Source organism: Carex rostrata, chromosome 31 (assembly GCF_964058835.1).
Source record: "Carex rostrata chromosome 31, lpCarRost1.2, whole genome shotgun sequence".
Taxonomy (NCBI): domain Eukaryota; kingdom Viridiplantae; phylum Streptophyta; class Magnoliopsida; order Poales; family Cyperaceae; genus Carex; species Carex rostrata.
This window is the reverse complement of record NC_135948.1, coordinates 972,116-995,600: the sequence shown is the minus strand read 5'-3', so window position 1 is coordinate 995,600 and position 23,485 is coordinate 972,116. Positions and strand designations below refer to the sequence as shown.

The following is a 23,485-nucleotide window of genomic DNA, read 5'->3' as shown; positions in this document are numbered from 1 at the left end:
GTGTTTTTTACTCTTCTCATATCTCGTCTTTCCCCTTTTACTAGAACTGCCATTGGCTGAGCTATCATGGAACAAATTAATCTAAAATTTACCAAAAATTGAAACTAATTGGGGTTTTTTTTCCCCTCTTTCTATTTAACCACACTGCGACCTATTTGTTGGCTTAAGTCTGATAAACCCTATCTTTCGGTCAAATAAAGGTTCTGAGTGGCCGAGTAGCAAACACGAGGAAGAAGCTCGACACTCGCTTTCCTGCGGTAAGGTTTTGCTTCCTCTCATTCGTTTTTAGGGTTTTTATTTGTTCTCAAGTGTCGACCAATTTGTTCACTTGAGTGAAATTGCAAGTTTTCTTGGTGATTTATCTTTGGGGTTTTGGCATGCCTATCTCAGGGTTTAACATCTTCTTCTCTATGTTGTTGATTCAATCCGTTTGATGAAGTAATTGGATCTTTTGTTCTTTTCTTTTTTTGGATAGTACAGTTTCTTAATTATTTCATGAACTTATAACCTTCTTGCTGCTCATGGAGGCCAAGTTTTCTTTTGTGTCATTTATACTTTGAGGTTACTTGAATTATTAATTCCATTTGGTGAATTATATCTTAATTTGTCATAATTTCTTGCAGATGCGAATAAAGAAGATAATGCAAGCTGACGAGGATGTGGGCAAAATGAAAATGGCTGTTCCTGTTTTAGTTTGTAAGTTCTATCATATCTCATTTGTCCCTGTTTTAGTTTGTAAGTTCTATCAAATCTCAATTTAGGTACCCTCATGTTAAGCCCTCTTCTAGTATTTATTGAACATTGAGTGTGTAATGCTGTGCAATTGAAACCTCTATACATTATATAACTCAATTTTGTATGTACACAGCCAAAGCACTTGAAATGTTTCTTGAATACCTTTGTGGTAGGACCTATAACATTACTTTGCAAAGAGGCATGAAGTTAATGAGCTCCCAGCATTTGTAAGCCATATTTTGTTTCTTGAATTTATTGAACCCTTATTTGTAATACTAGCATTTTGAGGTGTTGACAGATATTTGTTATTTTAAATTTTGCTTCAATTTCTTCCCAGGAAGCAGTGTGTGCTTGGCTTTAATCACTATGATTTCCTTAGAGAGATAGTGAGCAAAGTACCAGACATGGGGGGTAGCGACGGTGGCAGTGCTGAGAGTAGATCTACCCAAAGAAGGTTCAATATTTTTTCTTGGTCTAATATGACTATAAAGTCAATTAGTTGTGTTGTTAGATTTCAATGTTTTTTGCTTAATTTAGGAGAACAGTCGAGGAGGAAGAAATTGAAGAACAGCTGAAGAAGGCTAGAATTGTAACTCTTCGTTTATTTTTGCTTGGTTGCCATCATGACTACATATTATCTGGATTTGACAGCATCATGTTGCCCCTTTAAAATACATTGCTAGCAATTTGTTCTGTTAAAGTATTTGTATATATTTAAGAGGAGATGGTGTGTTTGTGCTCATATAAGAGATATCTGGTGACATTCTTATGTTTCATTGTGCTAATGTATTTTTTTTTAAAACATCAACAAACACTAAAATGCTGCAATGATCTATATATACTAGTGTTACAATTCTGTGCATGCATACATTTGAACCTTAATTTACATGGTGGGACCCAATTGCATGGGGATATTAACAATGTATACCGTCTTTCATTAGTTACAGGATGCTGTTCCTGCGTACAATGCAAACGGTAGCACTGGTGTTCCCTCTCGTACTGGCCGAGGCCGGGGCAGGCCACGTGGTAGTAGACTGGGCAAACGAGGTGGTGCACGTGTGGCTGAGAGAGAGGCGTCTCCCCATCGTAATGAGGATGACTTGGGTATCTCCCCCGTGCGCACTGATGAGGTGGGCCCCTCAGCCTCAACAGGGCCACAACCGTTAGAGATGGTTCAGGATACACAACACGAGTATCCTGGTTGGTCTGTGGATGACATGAAGAAGATGGCTGTGGACCCAGTCCAGTTTGCTCTGACACACCAGAAGGTTGATGAAGAGGAAGAGGATTATGACAATGAAGAGGGGTGATATGTTAGAACGGGATCCTGATGTGGCAACACTTGAGAGACCTATGTGGGGGCTGGTGATGCCATGTCAGCAGTGCATACCTATTGTTGTAGTTTTTTTAGTTGTGTTGCGTAAAATTGGGAGGGGGGCTTTATGTTTTTTTAGGCTAGGTTGTTTAAATCCAAACAATTGGGTCTTGGCAAACTCTGATAATAGTTATGGGGAAAGGTATGCTTAATAGATCAAAATTCAAAGTAGTTGCATTTTTTATTGTCAAAAAATGCTAGGGATGCTTATAGGCTATAGCAGTTAAGTAGTTTTTATTACTATTGAAGTTCATAGATTGTAATTGCTGATGACAATAGGCCATGTTTTATGATGTTACTTAATTTAATATAAATGTCTGTTTGGATCACTGAAGTTGAGGCAGTTGATAAGTCGAGTTACCTTATTTCAGCAAATTCTCTCCCTTATGGGAGTTTCGCCTATGTTCAATTTATCATGTACACGAGTTACAGCTCTGTCTGCTCTTCATCCTTGTGAAATGAAAGGTAGTCAGGACTCGTTTCCAACTATTTTGTTCAATAAAACTACAATCCTCGAGTGGTGGCAGCTGGGAGAAGCAGAGCCCCTACTGCCATTTCCCTTGTTCACGGTACCAAATTCTTTCCCACCTCTCTCTTATTTCGGTTTTGATTGGAACAACGAATTAATGGCTCATATTCATGTTTGATTGTGTTGTGATTCAATATTGATGAAGAATAAAGGTTCTGTAGCAGTTTTACTCACAAACATGGGTTGACTTGGAGATTTGCTTCCTTGGAAAATTCATGAATGGTGATTGAGGTTTCAAATTTTGTCGAGATGGAATTTTGAAAGCCTGGCTGTGATCGTCAAGCAATTCTCTAGTGACGTTTACCAAGATCTTTGAAAATCACCATTAATTTTGATACTCCACATAAGCATAAGTAGGTATTTTGGTTCTAATGTTCTGTTTGCTGTCTCATTTTATAACTGTTTGGTAAAAGATGATGGGAGAGAATATTTTTTTAGATTATACTCATTCCAGTTCTGCAGTGGAAAACTGCAAGAAGTGTTGAACCGTTAAGCTACTCTAAGCCTTTTCAGATAGATCATAGTTAAAACCAAAAGCCTTTTCTAAATGAAATGCACTGTATACGCATTAACCTCATTGTTAAGACCAAAGCATTTCAGCTAGACATGTTATCAGCAGCAGTGTATTGATTTTGCCCGCCGCGGGTAGCCCGTACCCTGCCCAAGGTAATGATTAATTCTGCTCTTTAATTTAGTAGAGTAGAACTCAAAATCCAAGAATTGTTCACATAGCTGTATGTCAGTTTTTTCTCTCTCATTTGCTTTGTCTTGATTTGCTTGTATTGTCATTAGTGACTTTATTTAGAGCTTGTGGCATCACTTTACAATATAGCAGATAAAAAGGGGTTTGTAGCATTTTCCTTGAAAATGTCTCAGTTTTGATGGTGGCTTGCTTGTCCGAACTTAAACTTACTTGAGGGTTTATTTTTAAATTGTTGCTCAAATTTGATTTCAATCAAATGGTTGTGATCCTTGAATGTTCAACTCGGTTTTGAAAAATTTTCAACAATTGAGAAGTTTTGCATTTTTAACTGACCAATTTGGTGATTTTGGTACTGGCCCAATATCCATCCTTTTTGAAAATTTGAGATTCTTGGGGGATAAAATCTGGGTTAATTGGTGTACCAGTGCGTACATTCCGTTTAACTACTGGTACTAGTTGGTGCTAGTATTTTCTATGACTTTGGAACTGTTTGTGCCTTTTCTTGTCATATGGAAGGTTAAGTGATAATCTTTTGGATCAGCAAGGCCTTCATTGCGAAATTTGATAAATCATGGGCTTGCAATTTTTTTTTTTTTTTGGAAAGGACTCATGTTAGTTCCAACAACCATTTCTTTTAGATGCCTCTTGCGGAATTTGAATGCACGTATCTCTGTAGCAGTGTTTTAAAATGCAGTTTTGTTCATGGATGCGAAAGGCCACTGCATACCGCATATGCGGATTTTCATGTGGATTTATATATGCGGATTTTAAAATAAAAATTCACGTATATATATATATTCATATTCATATATTTGAATTTATTTTCACATATTAACATAACTAACAATAATTTTTTGATTTTTTTAATATAAATTTTAATTAAAATACAATCAAATTATCAAAACCGCATGGAAAAACTGCATGGCCGCATTTTTAATCCGCATGACCGCATATGCGGCTGCATGGAAAAACCGCATGGGCATTCTGAGCACGGTTGCCGACCGCATACGCATATGCGGCCGCATTTTGAAACACTGCTCTGTAGAGAGGCAAAGTGCAAAGTTGTATCATCATCATGATCTGTGCTAGGCCTATAATTCTATAGGCTTGTAAATTAAATGGGAGCTAATAACAGTAGCTGTGCTACAGTATGTGTGCTACAGTATCTGGATCACTAAAAGTTAAATGTGAAAAGATAACTTCATATGGGAATCGCAAAAAATCCACAATTTGAATTTTTTTTTCTAAAGTATTAATACCTATACACGAAAGTATTTATATCTATGTACATAAGTATTTATCGCTATGAGGTGAACAATTATTTATTACGTGAGTACTGTAGCGCAAAGATAACAGTACCTGCAGGAGACTACCGAAAATTAAATCCAGAAAGATAACTTCCTGTGGGAATCGCAAAAAACTCCACAATTTGAATTTTTTTTCTAAAGTATTAATACCTACGCAATTCTCTTTCAAATGAGAACCATGATGATGTACTTTCAGGCTCGTCATCACGCAAATATTTATACCTCGTCGTACAAGTATTTATACCTATACTTACAAGTATTTTTTTACGTATGATACTGAAGTATTAATATATAAGTATTGAAAGTATTTATAATTTTGTACTGAAGTATTTATACCTATGAGGTCAACTATTTTTGTTAGAGGAATGTTGACGCATAATGATTGGAGAACTCGAAAAGGGATGATCATAATAAGTTACGCATCAAATTATTAATATCTTATTTTTTAAGTGTAAATATCTTATCTTCTAAGTATTTATATCTACGAAGGTATGAATATGTAAGAATTTTTTACAAATGACACTGAAAATATTAATATCTAAGTATTGAGAGTATTTATATATGCACTGAAGTGTTTATTCGTATGAGGTCAACTATTTTTGTTAGAGAAAGGTTGACGCGGGGATGAGTGCGGGAATTGTGAAAAGTGGGCCATATAATTAGTAGGGACCATAGAGAAAGAGTGCTGCCTGAATTTTAGAATAATTAGTGAGGACTATATAATATTTTCTTAGAATAATAATTAGTGGATACCATATAATTAGTTGGGACCATAATACATTATTCTTCTAAGTAAAGGTACTGTAGCGTGGGTATAGTGCGAGTACTGTAGCGTGGGTACTGAAATAATTATTCAAATTAAATAATGTAATATGTTTGTAACTTATTTTTAATGCTAATTATGACCTAGAAAATCATTTACTTCATTCAGAAAGTAATTTTTTTCCTGTGCTCTTATATTCTTTCTTTTTTGGAAAAAGTTAATCAATGGAAGCATGTGTCAAAGGAGGAATTCGCATTCTTTGAGATATCTCCAATTTTGAGTTGATCTGTGTAAAATCCAGACTGTTCAAGCCATTTCTGCACGAATCTCAAAGAATAGTAATACTGGCCTACCAGGCTTTAGATAAACTGAAGAATTTAGATATCTCAGAGGATGCAGACTCGTAAGGAGACGGATTACAGCATGCTTTACAATGAGCAATAGTATATTAGTATGTGAGAATAGAGTTCCGTATCGGCTAAACTTAGCAATTGCTTATGTGAATTTTTCTTTTAAGAGAAAGATGGAGACGGAGCCTATAAATTTTAGTGGCAAAAGATTTGATTGTATAATTAATTTTGGGATTGAATTTATGAATAACTAAAATAATAGTGATTTGCATTTGGTTTTTCATTTTAGGAATAGAACTATTATATGTAGCCTCAATCCTTCTCCTTCTAAACAACTCTCAGCTATTTTGGTCGAAGTTTTAAATAAAAACTGAATAAGAAGTATGCAGTGATGCTAGGGGTCAAAACGGATCGAATACGGATCGGATAGTGATAGAACCATATTTGTATCCGTTTTTATTTTCCGGATACGGATACGAATCGGATATTAATCGGATACGAATACGGATCAGATATTAATCGGATACGAATACGGATCGGATATTAATCGGATACGAATACGAATCGAATATTAGTCGAATACAAATATGAATATGGATATAAATCGAATTCTTAATTTGTATATATATATTACAACAAAATTAATATAACAAATTATTTTTCCCTGTTAAAAATAGAAGTAAATTAGCATGATTGTATATCAATCATGTTAACATTATAGCATATCAATTTATTCACTTAGAATATCAATATCAATCAAAGACTTTAATAACAGAGATATAACACCCAGTTACAGTTAATTGAGTAGAACTAGGGTGCTCTTAAGCTCACCAAAGTTTTGGTGAGCTTAACTCTAAAACTTATTAAATCGATTTCAAATGAAGAATCCGAACCGTTGAAACCCGCCTACCTTACGTGTGATGCATCTACATGTGAAATTTTTAAACATTCGAATTAATTTAGTATAAAGTCAAGCGGTCAAAAAATGTTCAAAAATGAATGCACTAAAATTAATTTATTAACCTTCTAAATTTGACCGCTTGACTTTATGCTAAATTAATTCGAATGTTTAAAAATTTCATATGTAGATGTATCACACGTAAGGTAGGCAGATTTCAACGGTTCAGATTCGTCATTTGAAATCAATTTTATGAGTTTTAGAGTTAAGCTCACCAAAACTTTGGTGAGCTTAAGAGCACCCTAGTTCTACTCCAGTTAATTAGTGTGGTTATCTGACAAAACTAATAAAGCTGTTTACTAATTTTAACACGGAACTTACAAGTATTGAATTTTAAATAAAGCTTTTCCTATAAAATTGGATAACGTTTAGTTTGCAATGAATAGTTAAGTACCAAAAAAAAACTTTCTGCAATATTATTAAGGCAACGGTTTTTGAACTTATATGTCAATTAAAAAATTTCAATGGCTTCTATGTCAAAACTAAAAAAACCCCTAAAAACCTCATTTCAATCCAAGTTGTCCCAAAGAAGCAGATATTGAAAGATTAGAGAAAATCTTTCTTGGTGATTGTTATTTTTCCATTCATGAAACTTCCTTATAACGAGTGGAGAATCGAAATATTTTCTTATTAAAATACTTATAGGTCAAACGTGAAAACATCCACAATAAAGAAAGGCAGAAAGAAAGAGGTGTGTGGCTGCGTGGCATGTCCCCAGTGCTCCACTACTTGTATGATTTTTCGAGAAATACTCTTATCAACGGCGAAAATATTTGACTCTCAATAGAGATTCTTTTTACCATGTCGGACGGTCGAAATCGCGTCGAAGGGTTACGCCTTGAGAATTGAGAAACAGAAACAGCAAAATAGGAAGTTAGGAACCCAAAAATCCGGATATCCGAAAAGACAAAATATCCAGATTGAGATAATTATTCGTATTCGTATCCGTATCCGATTCAGAATTGATATCGAATGCGTATCCGTATCCGAATAAAAATATCCGTATTCGTATCCGTATTCAAATATTCTAATCTGAAAAATTCTAATATGGATCCGAATTCGGTCGGATAATATCCGACCCGTTTTCACCCCTAAGGGTGTGCTCCGCAGTTGAGGGTGAAAACCTTCATTAATGGAAGGGGAAGGAAGACGCTCACCCCCGAACAGTAATCTTTACACCCCGATTTGGGGGTGAAAATTGTCGCTAAAAATCACTACGCGTTCACCTCCGTACAGTACGCGTTCACCTCCGAACAGTACGCGTTCACCTCCGCCTCCTCTCCGCTTCTTCAGTTCTGGAGCAGGTGAAACCCTCAGGCAGCTGCGGTCTGAGACACCGTTCACCTCCGCACAGTATATTTTTCTTCCTCTCCCTCCGTGTAACCTCAATTGGAGCACACCCTAAGTGATGCAATAGTCAAATATTCATTGGTGTAATAGTCAAGTGTGCATTGAGTAATAGCCAAGTGTGCATAAGTTCTGAAAACGACTTTGAAAGATTAAAACAACAGTTGACAGCCGTAAAACGCATTTTGATTGGATCAGAACTGCATGACATATGTTGAAATATATAAGTGTGCACTGGCACTCTGTGCACCATAGTGACAAATGAAAAATTCGGGTTCAGTTCGGCGGGATCAAAAATTCGTGATTCGGGTATAATTCAGATATAATTCGGGAATGATTCGGTACAACCAGAACGCAAAAAAAGAAGAAGTTTAAATTCAAGTTGCCATACAAACTTTATATAATTCATGAGCACAAAAGATCCTAAAACCCATTCAAATTATACAAGTGGGAAATCACGTGGGCATGGCCCAAAGTTCAATTATTTTTATCTCTCCTCATGCTTATTCACGCTTATTCCTAGTGAGGCAGACGAATTTTTAGTGAAAAGAACGGGTTTAATTCGTAAAATTCGTATTTTATTCGCGTTTTATACGGTCAAAGGTTCGGTCAACGTAAAATACGCTGTTCAGTTCGGTAATAGCAAAAAAACGAATTATTCGCGAATTAAACGCGTACCTTGTAACTATGCTATGCACATGTGCATTGGCACAATAGACAAGCGCGCACTCTTAAGGTGCATGAAAAATTCCAAGGTGATGTTTAGAAGGTGAATCCATAGAGAATGGTTATCAGGGTTTAAAATATTGATATCCAATACTATGAATGTTAACTAAGTTGCTGATACATACAGGCATAATCCGTTGGTCTATTACAAACACATAATTCCACAAGCAATACGAAAACTACTAAATTTTATGATCTGGTAACTGCTTGTCCATCTCTGATAAAATTGCAATACCTTTTCAACTTGAGCTTAATATCAACTTATCAAGTGAATAGCCATAATGTGGAAACACCTTTTATTCTGAATATATAAAGCAAGACATAAGTATTCATGATTTGTGATTTTATTTTCCATCAACAGGTTGGCTGTACCAGGTGTATCCACCTGGTACATCTATGTACTATGTATTTGATAGGGTGTTAAGTTAATCCTTAATTAATTATAGTATTAAGAATATTACACATAATTAATCTGAATTTTAGATATATTTGATATATACTAAAGTTATATTGGGTAAATATGTAAGTTATTAGATTTTTAGATGGTAGATATGTAATTATAGAAATTTGAATAGTAAATACGTAATTTAATAGTTTTTGAGTGGTATATATGAAATTTTCCCTAGAAGTATTATTTGAATCCATTTTGGCTTTGCACAAAGGCGTTATGTTAACATATGTGTTCAAACACCATGATTTAAAACCTTTTTTTTAATAAAAAAAGGGAGGGCTTTTGAGAGAGGAGGAAGTTTGAACACATGTATATATATTTTTTTTTAACCTGAGTATTTAATAAATAAGTATAGTATTGTCAAAACATTTCAAAACAAGACATTATGCATTCATTTAAAAAATCTTACTGCTATGACCAATTGTCTGGTTCATTCCTGAACATAATGCTTTCTCCCATTAATTTCAAATTTTCAATTGAAATGGGAAAGAAACAGATGCATCTTTCTAAACGGTCAAAGTATTGGCAAGAGAGGAACTTGTAACTTCAATTTAATTAGGAGGTTTAGTTGTATTTCTTTACTTTAGTTATATTGTATGTGCATATTATGATGGTATGTTGGCAAGAGAGGAACTTGTAAGCTTAGTTTAGATTTTTACGGTTTCTAACAGGTAACAGCTTGGGACTGTATGTACTAATTAAGCTGCATCATTTTGTATGTTGGCTTTCAAAAAGCAATGAAAGCATACTTTTTAAACAGATAAGAGCAAGTTATAATATAACTTTTATACAATAATCTTCACCAGATTCTTAATCCATCAAGATAAAAAGTTCATGTAAAGTGAGGAGTTGATAGGGAGAGAAATATATTTGACACATGTCCATCATTTGATCATATGTATGTACCTCGTATTAAGTATCAAGTCAAGATAGAATCTGACTTGGCGAAGCTTAAGGTGCGTAAGGTACCATTCAAAGTGTCTTGTGAAGAATTGTGTAGATTACTACCAGGGAAACCAAATGTTAATGTAAGTAGTTCACTTCTACAATTTTATATCTCTACAATTTTGTTTGAAATGCAATTGTGTAAAATTCATTTCTGTATTTGATTTATTTCCTTTTCTCGCTAATTAAAACAGAAAGATGTACAAGTGGTAGTGGTAATGTATATGCTACTTAAACAGAAAGATGTATTTGATTTATTTCCTTTTCTTGCAAATTAAACTGAAACACATTCTTTTTGGCATTGTTCAATTTACATTTTTTTTCTTCTTTACTCTTCAAGGTCTCTACTTGCCTAATTTTTTCCCAATGAAATGTAAGAAGTAACTGAGAGATCCAAACCTGCACTACAACTCGCACTTCGATCTGAATTGCTGCGAATAAAAAAGCTTCCTAGAGAAGTGAAGGAGAAGCTAAAAAATGACTAAGCTCACAATTGTCTCTCTCACGTGCTTTTTATTTGCTTTAATTGAAGGAGAAGAAATAAAAGAGAGATATAATCAGAAATATTAAAATTAAAGTGTATTAACTAAGTGTAAAGAATAAATAAAAAAGAATGAGAAAAGTTTAGACGTAAATAGAATATATTGAAATCTTGAAAGATAAATAATAAAATAAGAAAGAGTTGAAAGATAAAAAAAAAAAATATTCTGCCTTTTTAATCCGTGTTATAAAAAACGGACTAACTCGAACCGAACGATTCGACCTAATAAATCGGATCCGGCTCACTTCGTTTAATATGTCGTTTCTAATCGGAAAAAATGCGGATTAATAGAACTCAAGGGTTTGTAGCCTCCGCTCCTGTCTTTTCACTTTGGTAGCCTCCGCTCTCTTCTCCTTCTCGGTGCTCTATCTCTTGCGAGTTGCGAAGCATTAGGTACTTCACTCTCTGTCTCTTGCGAAGAGGCATTTGTAACTCTTTGCCTCTGATAGAAACATGCAAGGAGGTAAAGCTAAGTACAAAGGGGGGCCACCGAGGAAGCGGTGGAACAACCCAAATTTTAGCAGCCCCAATTTCAGTTCAGCAAAGCGGAAAAAGCCAAATGAAGAGGAAAGGGATGAAGCGCCTATTGAAACCCTCTTCAGAATTCTATGCCCAATTAGAAAAATAGGTAGCGTTTTGGGCCGTGGGGGGGACATCATAAAGTCTCTCCGAGCTGAGACTAATGCAAAGATCCTGGTGGCCGATGCTGTGCCTGAGTCTGATGACAGGTACTTAGGGTTGATTTGCTTAAATTATTAGGGTAAAAATTGATGAAATCAGGTTGATCTGGTATTCTTGAGGACATGAAATTGAAAAAAACACTGAATATATTTGGTCATACTGGTCATGGAAAAAACAAATGTCATTTTTTGTCTTTCTTGCTTAGTTTGTTGTTTATTTTCTCTCTGTCCCTTGAATATTAACAAAATGGTTATGTAGTAATATGCCATCTTTTGCCTATTTTGCCCTAGTTTGTGTTTTATTCACTTTTAAATATTACCATATGGTTGCAAATATCAGTTGCTGTAGTATTGGTTAATCTTGATAGATCCATTAAAATCTAACCAATTATTCAAAATTGATTGTCATTTTTGCTTCTTAAATAATCATGTGTTTCTCCTCCCATCCCTCAACAGGGTCATAATTGTCTACAGCCATGTGAGCGACCAGCCTGAGAATTCTGAACAAGACGAAGACCCTACGGAAGCCGGGAACTTCACCAGCACTGATGAGTTAAATGGGGACGGCTTGAAACCCCTCTGCCCGGCCCAAGACGCCCTATTGAAAGTGAATGACAGAATTGCGGCCGATGAAATATTGCATGGTGGTGGTGAAGAGCTGGAGGTAGCAGCCCGCATTCTGATACCGCGCAACCAGGCCGGTTGTGTGATTGGCAAGGGAGGCACTATTATTCAACAGCTGAGAGCGGAGACTGGAGCTGGGATCCGTGTTCTGCCTCCTGATACTCTCCCTCCATGCGCTATGCGCACTGACGAGCTGGTCCAGGTAAATTATGGTTTCTAGAAAATTCTGTTTGTACCTAGCATGCCTCAAATTGGAGGAAATGCCAGATGTAGCCTAACAAACAATAAAATATCTGCTGTAGTTTTTCCTGCATCTCTTATCATATAGAAGAAAGATGGTTTAGGTAACTTTGAGTTTGCATTGCTGAAGTTGGTTGTTTAAAATATATTTTTGATGGCGCATGTTAGATAATGTCATTTTTCATCAAATCTCAGTTATTCCAAGAAATATTTTTTTCTTCCATAAGGGTGACTTGTACACTGCGGCAAGCATCCTTGTACCCAGTTTATTTTTGTTATTTTAACTAATGAAAAAATCAACACTTTTAAAGTCAGACATTATCGACTTATATCCCTGATTTTGTTTTATGTTCAGATTTCTGGGATCCCTTCTCTGGTTAAAAAGGCTTTGTATCAGATCTCAACCTATCTGCATGTAAACCCGCGCAAGGAGAACCCGCCGCTTAAGGAAATTATATATGCGAGTACATACGGAGGCTTCCATTCGCCACCGCCACCTTTTGAGAACCCAATGTGGGGCCCGCCTCGTGGTCCACCAGGACCTCCGCCGCCATCATGGGGATATGACCCTTACAGGAGTGACACATCTGGTTATGGATATAATTCGGGGGGCTATAGCAAAGGTCGCTCTGACAAGTACGAGGAGTTTATTTTAAGATTGCTATGCCCTGCTTGGAGAATTGGAGGTGTAATTGGGAAACGTGGGAGCCATGTACGCCAGCTGGAGGAAAATACTGGCGCTCATCTTCAAGTTGAGGAAACCACGGAGGCTGATGAACGGGTCCTAGCAATCTCAGCAAAGGAGGTATTTTCTTTAATCCATTTACTGAAGTTAATTCTGTAGGCAAAAGCTTTTACTGATCTAAGTTTTTTTAGTCATCTGCCTATATTTGACAACCAGGGATCACAGAATGTACATGTGTGTTTTTGTGTGTGTTATATCATGTAGATTTTCTGTTGGTGAAGGGTTAGCCCTTGTTCGAAGTGGTTTTTTAATAATTAATTAGTACCTCAGAGTGCATGGAACTGCTTAGTTTTGGGTTGGTGCAGTTTTTTAATCAATACTTTTGTTTCATTATCTTTTTCAGACCCTCGCAGAGCCTGTATCTCAGGTGATCAAGGCTCTGGTTCAGCTTCAAAGCCACACAACACCTTCTGACGAGGGACCAGTTGTAACAAAGCTCATTGTTCCCTCTCAAAGGGTTGGTTGCATAATCGGAGAGGGAGGCACAATAATTAGTGAAATGCGAAGGCGTACTGGTGCCGGTATAAGGGTTTACACCAAAGATATGAGGCCAAACTTCCTTTCCCCAGAAGACGAGCTCGTAGAGGTGAAGAATTTGTTTTTTGTTATTTTTTTCAGATTCTTCAATTATACAAATATATCAACAGACTATTTACATATATATCTTTTAACTTTTAAGGCATATCCTGCATTTATAGCAGTGTAGGTATGCCCAGTTGAATGTGATAATTCTGGTCCACTGGTACAACCTTTGTAATAAAGCTAATTTTTTTATGTTTCTGACCCCAAAATCCTAGTTGCCCTTACCTGAAATTTCTTTGCTGTATCCTTCCCTGATGCTATTACAACTTATTACATGAATTATTGCGCCTTTCCAGGTTACTGGGGACCCGCATACTGCAAGAGAGGCGCTAATAGAAGTTTGCACCCGGCTGAGAACAAGAACACTCCGTAGCGGAGACACAGTGCCAGCCGCTGCTTCGTCCTATGAGTACCCTCCGCCAGAGGGTGCTGCATATCCACCACCCCCTGCTGGTCCCGGATACCCTCCACCGGGTCCTGGTTATCCACCTGCAAACCAAGGATATCCTCCTCCAAACCCTGGGTACCCTCCACCCAGCGGCATCTATCCTCCGCCATCTGGCAGTTACCCCCCTCCAGATGCTAGTGGTTACCCACCTCAGTCTGGTGGATACCCACCGCCAAGTAGCGGTTACCCTCCTACCCCTGCCAGTGGATACCCCCCTTCAGACGGTGGATATGGTGGGTACCCACCTGGACCTACTGAAAGTGGATATCCACCTGCCAACACTGGATATCCTGCAAGTGGTGCGTACCCTCCGAATGGTAGTTACCCTCCACCTGCTGTTAGTGGATATCCTCCTGCTACTGGTGGCTACCCCCAGCCTCCTGCTACTGTGGGTTACTCTCAGCCACCTCCTGGATCTGAATATCCACCTGCAGGTAGTGGCTATCCACCCCCTACAGGTGGATATCCTCCAACTGGAAGTGGATATGCTCCCCCAGCAGCCGATGGAGGATATCCTCAGGTTGCCCATGGTTACCATCCCCCAAACGATAGTGGCTACCCACCAGCAGATAGTGGATACCCGCCTCCAGCAAGTCAAGGGCCTGGTAAAAGTCCTGGTCCTGGTAGCACTGTACCTCCCCCAAGCAGTTATCATGGGTATCCTCAACCAGCTGCCGGCTATGACAGCACTCAGGTACTATCTGTATTTGATTGAACATATGCTTGATATTTCTTTTGTGATTGCTATTTTTGTGAAAACAAGTCTTTGTTTGGGTCTTGATCAAGACCCAAGAGTCTTTTCTTTGGATGTTTTACTTTTCTGGTACTTTTTGGGACTTGCTATTCATGAGCGGTTTTGGTATTAATATGTCAGTTAGATGTGTTTTAGCCGCTCTATATTAATACTTATCCTTGCTGGGTCCCATACCATTAAAGATTTTCATGGTTGGAGAATGGATGGACCTTTTTTTTAGCTTTTCTGCAGGAATTATTAAATTTGGTGGGATTGCCGTCAATATTATTCTCTCTTCCTACCGCACTATAATGTGTCACTTGATTCAACCGAGTTCAACCTATTGGTTGACCTAGATGGCGTAATATTATTAGACTCTGCTAGGAGTTCGGTTTGACTTAAGACCCCACTCCTGTTTTAAGTTGTTGATCCTGCTGATTATTCTTAACTGGGTACTATTCTAGGCCATTTGGTAATGTTTGATTAAATATCTGGGCAAATTAATTTTGTAGAAGGAACAGTTATGGTTTGAACTTAGAAATCAACGTTCTATTTATACCTTCTAGGAGCATTCCGTGGTTCTATATGTTGTCAAAACTTCTTTTTGGTGGCAATTTCTGCCCTGGCATTTGATTCTCCGAGCAGATTACTTATATTTATTTTCATTTACCTATTTTTTTTTGTAATACTAACTTAGTTTAACATCTGTAATAATTTACATGAGATAATGTTCGATATATTTCTGTGCCATTATTGGTTACCTCTGGTTCCAAGTGGGTAGAAAACTGGGTAGCCTAATTTCGAGGACCTCTTGTGACCGTACAAAAGTGTTAATATTTTATATATGGGATTGACCATACCTATTAAGGTAAATTGGATTACTTTTAGAAGGTTTGACCCTTTTTTTATAACCTATTGGTAATGGAAATGCCGATCTGGTTAAGTGTAATCGTTCCTATATACCACCAACCTTTGTCTGGGCCAACACTCGTTGTCCTGCCTTCCTCTTTCTTTCTTTCTCTCTCTTTCTACACACAGAGAAGGTAGAACAAATTCTTGTGTCGGTGGTTCATTTCAACCACTACTGGTGTCATCACCTGTCACAGCAAGAAGAGTGACATCAACTAGAACAAATCCTTCCGGCAAGTGTTTCGACTAGAATGAATCTTTCGGCCGAGTTTCCCAACTAGAATGAATGCAGGTTCTTAACATTCCCTTTCTTCTTAGGAGTTAACACCAAACCTAGCTTGGTATCTGACAACTGAAGGTTGACCTGGCCTGGCCCTCCCCGAAGCTGATCCACTTGTAAGACATGTGTTGCTATCCCGGTCAAAATATTTTGGGACCAGAATTTTTCAGGTAATAGCCACTATGAATGCATGATGGAAACCTCTACCTGATCAGACTCAAACCCAAAGCCAATTTGAATATTTGATAGTGATCCTGAAACCCAAAACCTTGCCAACCTTAATCCTGGGTAAGCCTGAGGCAACTCAAACTCCAATGACCTGGGACAACTGAAACTCGAGACAGCCGATGACCCAAAATCATGCCAACCTTAATCCTGGGTAAGCCCGAGGCAACTCAAAGTACTCCAACGACCTGGGATGACTGAAACTTGAGACAACCTAGTCCAAACCGAAATTACGTGAGACCCAAAATGACCTAAAAGGACCTCTCCTGTTCCTGATTGCCATCTTTAGGATAGGTTTTATAAGAAATCAATTTATTGTGTTGGGATATTCCAGAGTGGTCCAATTTGTGTTCCCTGCTGCTTGTTATTTGATTTTGTAGGCAAGGTCGGTGTTATCAACCACTTCGGTATGAGCTTCTATACACTACTTGTACCTAAGACCTGGGTTTTGTTTGACTGAGTGTTTGTAAGGTCTTGATGAAAGTAATTGCTTGTTACTGGGAGTAACTGCTTGCTACCTTTGCTTTAAGTTTATTCTCAATTGCAAGAAATATTACCTTTGATGAAGTTGTGCTATTAATTTTATTGATTATTATAGAGTTGTATATTACAGATAATAGAGTTAAATTATTGGTTAACTTATTCTATGCATCTTTTTCCTTGTAGGTTACCGGCCATGCACATGAGTCTCAGGGTTATTCTGCTCAGCCGCCCCCTACAGGGTATGCTTTTTCACTTCTCTCATAATTATGTTGTTGACACGTGACATTCTCGTAATTAGTACTTGAAGACGTGTAACTATAACTGTTTATCAACTGAAATAGCACATGACACATGAGAATAACAAAACGTTACCTTGCTTATGATATATACCTTAACAGGTACCACAATGCAAATGGTTCTTTTGAGATTAGAATTCCCACTACTTCTGTTGAATCTGTTATTGGAGCCGATGGCGCCAACATTTCTGAAATTCGGAAGGTATCATGCTGACATCTGCTAATATTTTTTATAGATGATATGCTTGTTGACCAATGTAGCTGAACCAGGGGTTATTAATGTGTCAATGACCTATATTGGCATGTTTGGAAGAAAATCAATTTTGCTTTGTTGTAAAGCCCTGCTTATTTTTTATTCTGCAATTATTATAAATTTTTAGATTTCTGGGGCAAAGGTCAATGTGCATGATCCCCCACCTGGTGTGTCAGAGTGTGTAGTGGAGATCCAGGGATCGTCAGAGCAAATCCAAGCTGCACAGGGTCTTATCCATGCATACATGGCACAGCAGAATCCGCCCCAGGCTCCTGCCACCTGGAGTTGAAGCACTGTCTCCCATTGTGACCTTTCATTGTTGATTTTAGTTCTTTGTTATATCTCTGGTTTTGATGATAAACAAAGGGCAACATCTTGCTGTGAGATTTAGATGACAAGGGTTATGGGTTATGATCTTTGTGGTTGATTTGTGATATTTATAGTTGTAGGCTTCTTCAATTGAACTGTGGGTTTTGTTATGTTATGTTAGTATTTATTCTCAGGATTTAGTTGTTATGTTAGTATTTATGCAGCTATTATTTAAATAATGGTTTGATGGAAATTGTGTGTCTGAAATTTGTGTCGCCTCTAAGGCAGGTTTAAAAAATTTAAGCTTTGAATTATTTGATAACAATGATTTTGCTTTCGGTTAGGTTAATAACTTAATATGCATTGCTACGGTTCTGTATGGTTTAGAAACTGGAACAAAAAACGTGATCAAAGTGCACTACAGCTGAGAAATGTTGCATTGGAAGTTTTTAAGAAATGTTGCCAAGCCTAAAGATTGCAAGGAATGTTGTATTAAACAAAATGTTGCAATTTTAAATGAGCAAAATTAGGGTGTGATGTGCTTATCAAGAGAAATTGGTGAGCACACCCCTAAAAGATTATCGGATTGATTTTGAACTATGAATTCAAATCATTGTAATCTAAGTACTTCATAAGTGATGCATGTACACAAAAAAATTAAAGTTTTGAATTCAAAACAATGAATATTTTATAAGTTATTTTTGAATTCAAAACAATGCATCACTTATGAAAGCATCACTTATTTCATAAGTGATGCATGTACACAAAAAAATTAAAGTTTTGAATTCAAAACAATGAATATTTTATAAGTTATTTTTTAATTGTTTTATGTATTAATTTTTTTGACTACTTGACTATGTACTAAATGAATTCAAAATTTAAAAAAATTTGTATGTACATGCATCACTCACAAAGTACTTGGATTTCAATGGTTGAAATTCGTAGTTTGAAGTCAATATGATAAATTTTTGAAAGTGTGCTTATCAAAACCTCTTGGGGAGCACATCACACTTTAGTTTTGCTCATTTTAAATTTTACGTTGTTATTGAAGCTTGGGCCGTGGGATTAACGATTAATGTCATTAATTATTAAAGCTGATATAAAACATCACCAAACATCTGTACTGATGATTTAAACAAGACCACAAAATTGTGTGGTAGTTCAATTGCTTCATTCTTCAAACAAGTAGTGAAAAATAAAGTCATATAAAATTGTCATGAAGCCAACATTGAGTGTCATTGTTACTTCAATTGTATCATTCTTCACCAAACATCGTTACAGTTTCCTTAGTCTTATTAAATTTTTCCTTTAACTCTCATACTCACTCAATTCTTCGGAACATTGATGAAGATTAAGATCATCTTCTTTGCCCTCCTTTTGTCCAAAATCTTAATCCATGTTCGGATGTTAAAGGCACCTCTCTACATCTAGATTAAGTCTTTTTTCCCTCTACTTATGAAGGTGCATGAACAATTCAAGGGTGGTGTTTACTGTTTAGGGAAATATGGTTTAAAATTGATATGAAATACTATAATTATGAATGTTAACTCCTGAGTGGAAGCAGCAGAGGTAGAGTTAGGTTTAAACTAAATTGCCCATACATCCTTTAGTTGCGGAGTATGTGGTGGACTAAACCTCTTACTTCACATCTAAACTGTCAAATGTAGGAAAACATGAGTACGACGGAGTAACTTGAAGGAGGATTAATTTACTCGCTGTTTACTCTGCTTATAGGATCCAGTAATAAATAGAGATTCATTTTCCAACCTCTTGATCCTCCAAATAGATTATTTTAATCCATGACTTAAACTATCAAACGGGCAATAAAACAAAAGGAGAAAGATGGAGTAAGTAATTTAATTCTTCTTATATTTTAAATAGCAATCAAACATGACCAAAATCCGTTGGTCTATTACACAAGCTATACAAAAACGACTAAAATTTATGATCTGGTAACTGTTGGTCCATCTCTGGTAAAAGTGCAACACCTTATTAACTCGAGCTTAATAACAAGTGAACAGCCATAGAGTGGTAGTCCCTTTTATTCTGAAAAAATAAAGCAAGAAAATAATTTTAACAATCTATAAGTATAATTAGTTTCAAGAAGAATTTATAAGAATTATTTGTGATTTTATTGTCAGCTAACAAGTTGGCTGTAACAGGTATCCACCTGGTCATTGATTTTACACTGTTCATCATAAAACAGCTGCCAAGATAAGATGCACTGCAGATCAAACAGCTTCTGTGATTCTTGATGAAGAAGACGGTCACAAGTACCTTAATTAGGCGGTAGCAGTGGACGTGCTAGTAGGTTCCGAATCCGCAATTATGTTGAAGTCTTGAAGTTCCTTGAAATTCATCCAAGGCTTGACCCAAACCTTGGCCTGGTACAGTTTTTTCTCGCCACCCTGTACCGCCTCGATAGTAAGGTAGTAGATGGTACCAGAAACAACTTGCTCTTTGACACTCACAACACTGCTGAACTCCAGAAGAACATTCTGCTAAATGAGCAAAAATTCAAGTTTATAAAAAAAAAAAAAGTTGCATTGGAATTAACAAAAACAAGTCCAAAATGTTATTGTTATGAGTGTATGAAAGAAAAAAGGATGGTCAATTAGCATGTCAAGATATGTTGGCTTAATCAAATAGGGATAAATTAAACACATATATCTGAATCAAAACACCATGCTTCTTTTTCTTTGGATTTGGATTGGTCAAATTGTAAAACAACTAAACATGCATAGGAGGCACACATACGGCCTTTTTGTTGTACTCATCCACCGCGTAGCGACCGAGTTCCTCTGTCACAAGGCTGTTCTCCTTTGTAACTGGAACATCTGTTGCTCCTCCTAGCACTGTCTCAGTCTCAGGCCCAGACATTCTCTCTCTCTAGCTATATATGAATCTGGCAATTGAGGTCGAGCTGCTTTCTTTAAAAGGATGAGGAAGAGACTTTTCCAGTGTACAAAATTGACCCGTTTGTTTATGTTGTATTGTATAGCCTGCCAGCTGGTTCTTGCTTGAGGCTTGACTTGTTACATTTCTTACATCTGCCCTCTTTTCTAGGTTGTGGTGGTGACAATAACGTAACATTGGGCCACAGTGTAATCACTGTTGAATTTATTGAATGGTTAATCTTGCCCAGTTTCTGAGATATTTGTAGAAATGGAGGGTTGTGTTGCCCCAATACCATTCTATCTTGATCTGCTACATCTGATGAGTCCTATCATTTGTGGGAATCAATGTACGTAGCGGGTCACTAGGTATAATCTAGAAAATTAACTTTCACAAGTAGACACATAAGTGAGTTTTTGCAATATTTGAAACAAATTAAAATAGATATGATATCATTTTCTTAAACTACATGGGATACATGAAAGAGAGATGATATCAATAAGCTTATAGACAACCTATATATGTTATCCCAATACTTCATATATGGTCTTGTATCATATGGTTGTATCCGTATCATTTTGAAAATTACTGTATTGTTGTACATGTATCGCATCCAATATGATACATGCACCTGTATTCATGCAACATAGATGGAAATATTAAACAAGAGCAAGTACAAGAGCAAGTAAGAGAATATATGATGAAGCCCAAGTAAGAGCTCAGCCTAACTAATTTTGAAAATGGTGAAGGAAACAAATCAAGAATTCTGAGAGCCAGATCAGAAAATGTGAAACACAATGATAGGATTTAATATAAAAATTGGTGCTCTGGAAAATAATAGTGAGCTGTTCAAAAGAAATTCAACGAGTAGTTGTAGACAAGTCAGAGGGTACACCTATTTTATTTTTTTGGAAAAGAGTGGAGAAGATCTGCCTGTTTTATTCAAGCATGTCTTTTTCTTACTTACATATTCTTTGATCGATTATGCTATAAAAATTCTTGTTGTTTTTGTTGTTTTTTTTTAGCAAAGATGATTTCATATACATCTTTGACTTTTTAATAATAGCCAGATGTTTGAACGTAATTTCGCCTGGTCACCTCTCAATCCAGCTATCTTTTTATTTTTCTTTTCATTTTTTTGTTTGTTTGTTGTTTTCTCTTGATGTTTTTCATGCTACTCGACTATAAATCTATGATTCCGCTTAATTAATTCACCGGAATTGATTAATTAGCGGTTAAAAGGAAAAGAGGAAAAAAGCAAAAGAAAAAAATAATCTATTTTATTTCTATGTTACAATTAAATTTGAGAGTAATATAATATACATTTAAAAAAATAGAGGTTAAAGTGTAACTTTAATTAAATATCCAATAAAATAGAATTATTTATAAAAAAAAGTTCCTCTTTATTTTTTTCCTCCCGTAATGTAAATGGATGCCACTCCGCTACTCTTCAAATAGAAGAGCAGGACCCTTTTATTTTAAATCCAACCTTTGATTTTTTTTTCATGCACAAATCTCAACACAGATAAACGGTCGGATGTAAAATAATAGAGTCCTGCTCTCATATTTAGAGAGCAGCAGAGTTTGCTCCAATCTAAATACCCATTCTTTTAAAAAAAGGTGGAACCATACCCTGCCTTCTTAAAGATAAATAGATAATTCATTTCAGAATATATGATCAAAATACATTATTCAGATCTCTGATTGGATGCGGCTATAACTATATACCCGACATTTTAATTAATATCCAATATAAAATAGAAATTAATAATTATGCCCACCTCTTCTAGTTTTTTTTTAAATGCCCAAATTGGCCATTAAATGGTAATGGCCAGTCCTTTTCTCTTTCTCAACCGGCCATTAAATGGCTGGTTCCCATTTTATTCTCAACCGGACATTTAATGACCGGTTCGGATATTTTGTTGTTGTTGTTTCTATAAATATCTTGTTTCTCTCTCCTCCCTCTCAAACTCACCAGAATAGAAAGAGAGAAATAGAGAAATAGAAGGCAATTTCTGAGGCGAAAAGGGCGATTGCAAGTTAAGTTTTATTTTTTTAATTATTATTTTTAAAAGTTTTTTAATTGTTAGGAATTCTTAGAAACTGCTCCAGACAAATTGTTATTAATTGTTATGAATTATTTAGAACTAATACCAAATGTCTAATCCATCAATGTCATTTGAAACCCTAGTTCTTACCATGGCATGTGAAGAAAAAAAAACAGTTATTAACAATTTTTGGACAGGTAAAGCCCTCGCGGCGAGGCATTTGCAACGTTTATTTTCACCCGAAGACGCTGAAGAATTCATGAGCACTGTTGATCCGACTGTTAGAGAAATCTTTGACGAGGACTAGGATGACAGGGACCCTCCAACTGGATTAGGACATTGCGGCATATGTCAGGTGAAGAGAGATATGGTGGATACGTTCTTTTGTCTAACTGTGGCATAAATGTTCACCCCAATTATATCGACAAGAATGCAGATCCGGTGAATGACGCTCGTCTCACTAAGTGGGAGTGTCATGCGTGCATCCGCAGGGCTTCGAAGAATAAGGGAGAAAGTTCATCAACTCGTAAGTCATAGTCTGGATTGTATTGTAGTATTATCGTAGTATTTTATGAACTCTATTGGATTGTATAATTTTATGTTTGAACTAGTTTTTAGTATTATATTAGATCGGACTGGATTGCAGTAATTTATGTCGTATCTTGATTGTACTATTTTATGTTGTAGTTTTTTATGTTGTATTATTTTATGTTGTATCTGGATTGTAGTATTTTATTTTGTATCTGGATTGTAGTATTTTATGTTTGTTTTTTTATTGAATATGATGAACAGTAGTGATAGGGGTGAAATATATAGTGTTATTCCCTATCACTTAACATAAAATATTGTCATTTATCGAATCACAATTGTTTATTTTCTATAAAATTAGATTTTTTATTATTTTACTAGATTTTGGAGAATTGCATATTTTCAATGTTATTCGGGCTAAAATAGGCAGAAAACGTAGCATTCTGGAGACAAAGTCACAGGCATGCGGATGCCACC

The 23,485-nt window shown here is 36.3% G+C and overlaps 3 protein-coding genes across 5 annotated transcripts; 2 read left to right on the top strand and 1 right to left on the bottom strand.

The window, feature by feature from the left end:
• Nucleotides 1-194: 194 nt before the first annotated feature.
• Nucleotides 195-2,460, top strand: LOC144547182 (uncharacterized; the record flags this gene model as incomplete). The annotated part of the gene is made up of 6 exons (XM_078295770.1): nt 195-257; nt 624-696; nt 869-962; nt 1,073-1,189; nt 1,273-1,324; nt 1,677-2,460. Coding segments are annotated over 6 exons (768 nt in total), but the record flags the coding sequence as incomplete, so codon positions are not given.
• Nucleotides 2,461-11,016: 8,556 nt separating this feature from the next.
• LOC144547353 (KH domain-containing protein At4g18375-like) lies at nt 11,017-17,858 on the top strand. Of its 3 annotated transcripts, none has more exons than XR_013509074.1 (9): nt 11,017-11,458; nt 11,867-12,236; nt 12,630-13,079; nt 13,363-13,605; nt 13,898-14,743; nt 16,010-16,141; nt 16,863-16,918; nt 17,078-17,177; nt 17,356-17,858. XR_013509074.1 is itself a non-coding variant. In XM_078295981.1 (8 exons), the coding sequence occupies exons 1-8, from the start codon at nt 11,184-11,186 to the stop codon at nt 17,515-17,517; spliced, it is 2,502 nt and encodes an 833-aa protein (XP_078152107.1). In that variant the 5' UTR covers nt 11,017-11,183; the 3' UTR covers nt 17,518-17,858. The 3 variants fall into 3 exon arrangements, 1 of the variants encoding a protein (XP_078152107.1); XR_013509073.1 differs by having other exon boundaries at nt 16,010-16,350; XM_078295981.1 differs by lacking the exon at nt 16,010-16,141.
• Nucleotides 17,859-19,814: 1,956 nt separating this feature from the next.
• LOC144547352 (cysteine proteinase inhibitor A-like) lies at nt 19,815-20,573 on the bottom strand. Its single transcript, XM_078295980.1, has 2 exons — nt 20,295-20,573; nt 19,815-20,035 (listed from the first exon to the last, which is right to left on the bottom strand). Exons 1-2 carry the CDS (start codon nt 20,415-20,417, stop codon nt 19,820-19,822), a joined length of 339 nt encoding a protein of 112 aa, XP_078152106.1. The 5' UTR covers nt 20,418-20,573; the 3' UTR covers nt 19,815-19,819.
• Between the last annotated feature and the right edge of the window lie 2,912 nt (nt 20,574-23,485).

Excerpts from the sequence above, each read along its gene's own strand:
- LOC144547352 (XM_078295980.1), bottom strand. The coding sequence starts at position 20,417 with ATGTCTGGGCCTGAGACTGAGACAGTGCTAGGAGGAGCAACAGATGTT. Across the intron at positions 20,036-20,294 it reads ATGAGTACAACAAAAAGGCC|AATGTTCTTCTGGAGTTCAG; the intron begins GTATGTGTGCCT and ends CTCATTTAGCAG.
- LOC144547353 (XM_078295981.1), top strand. The coding sequence starts at position 11,184 with ATGCAAGGAGGTAAAGCTAAGTACAAAGGGGGGCCACCGAGGAAGCGG. Across the intron at positions 11,459-11,866 it reads GTGCCTGAGTCTGATGACAG|GGTCATAATTGTCTACAGCC; the intron begins GTACTTAGGGTT and ends ATCCCTCAACAG. Across the intron at positions 13,080-13,362 it reads TAGCAATCTCAGCAAAGGAG|ACCCTCGCAGAGCCTGTATC; the intron begins GTATTTTCTTTA and ends TATCTTTTTCAG.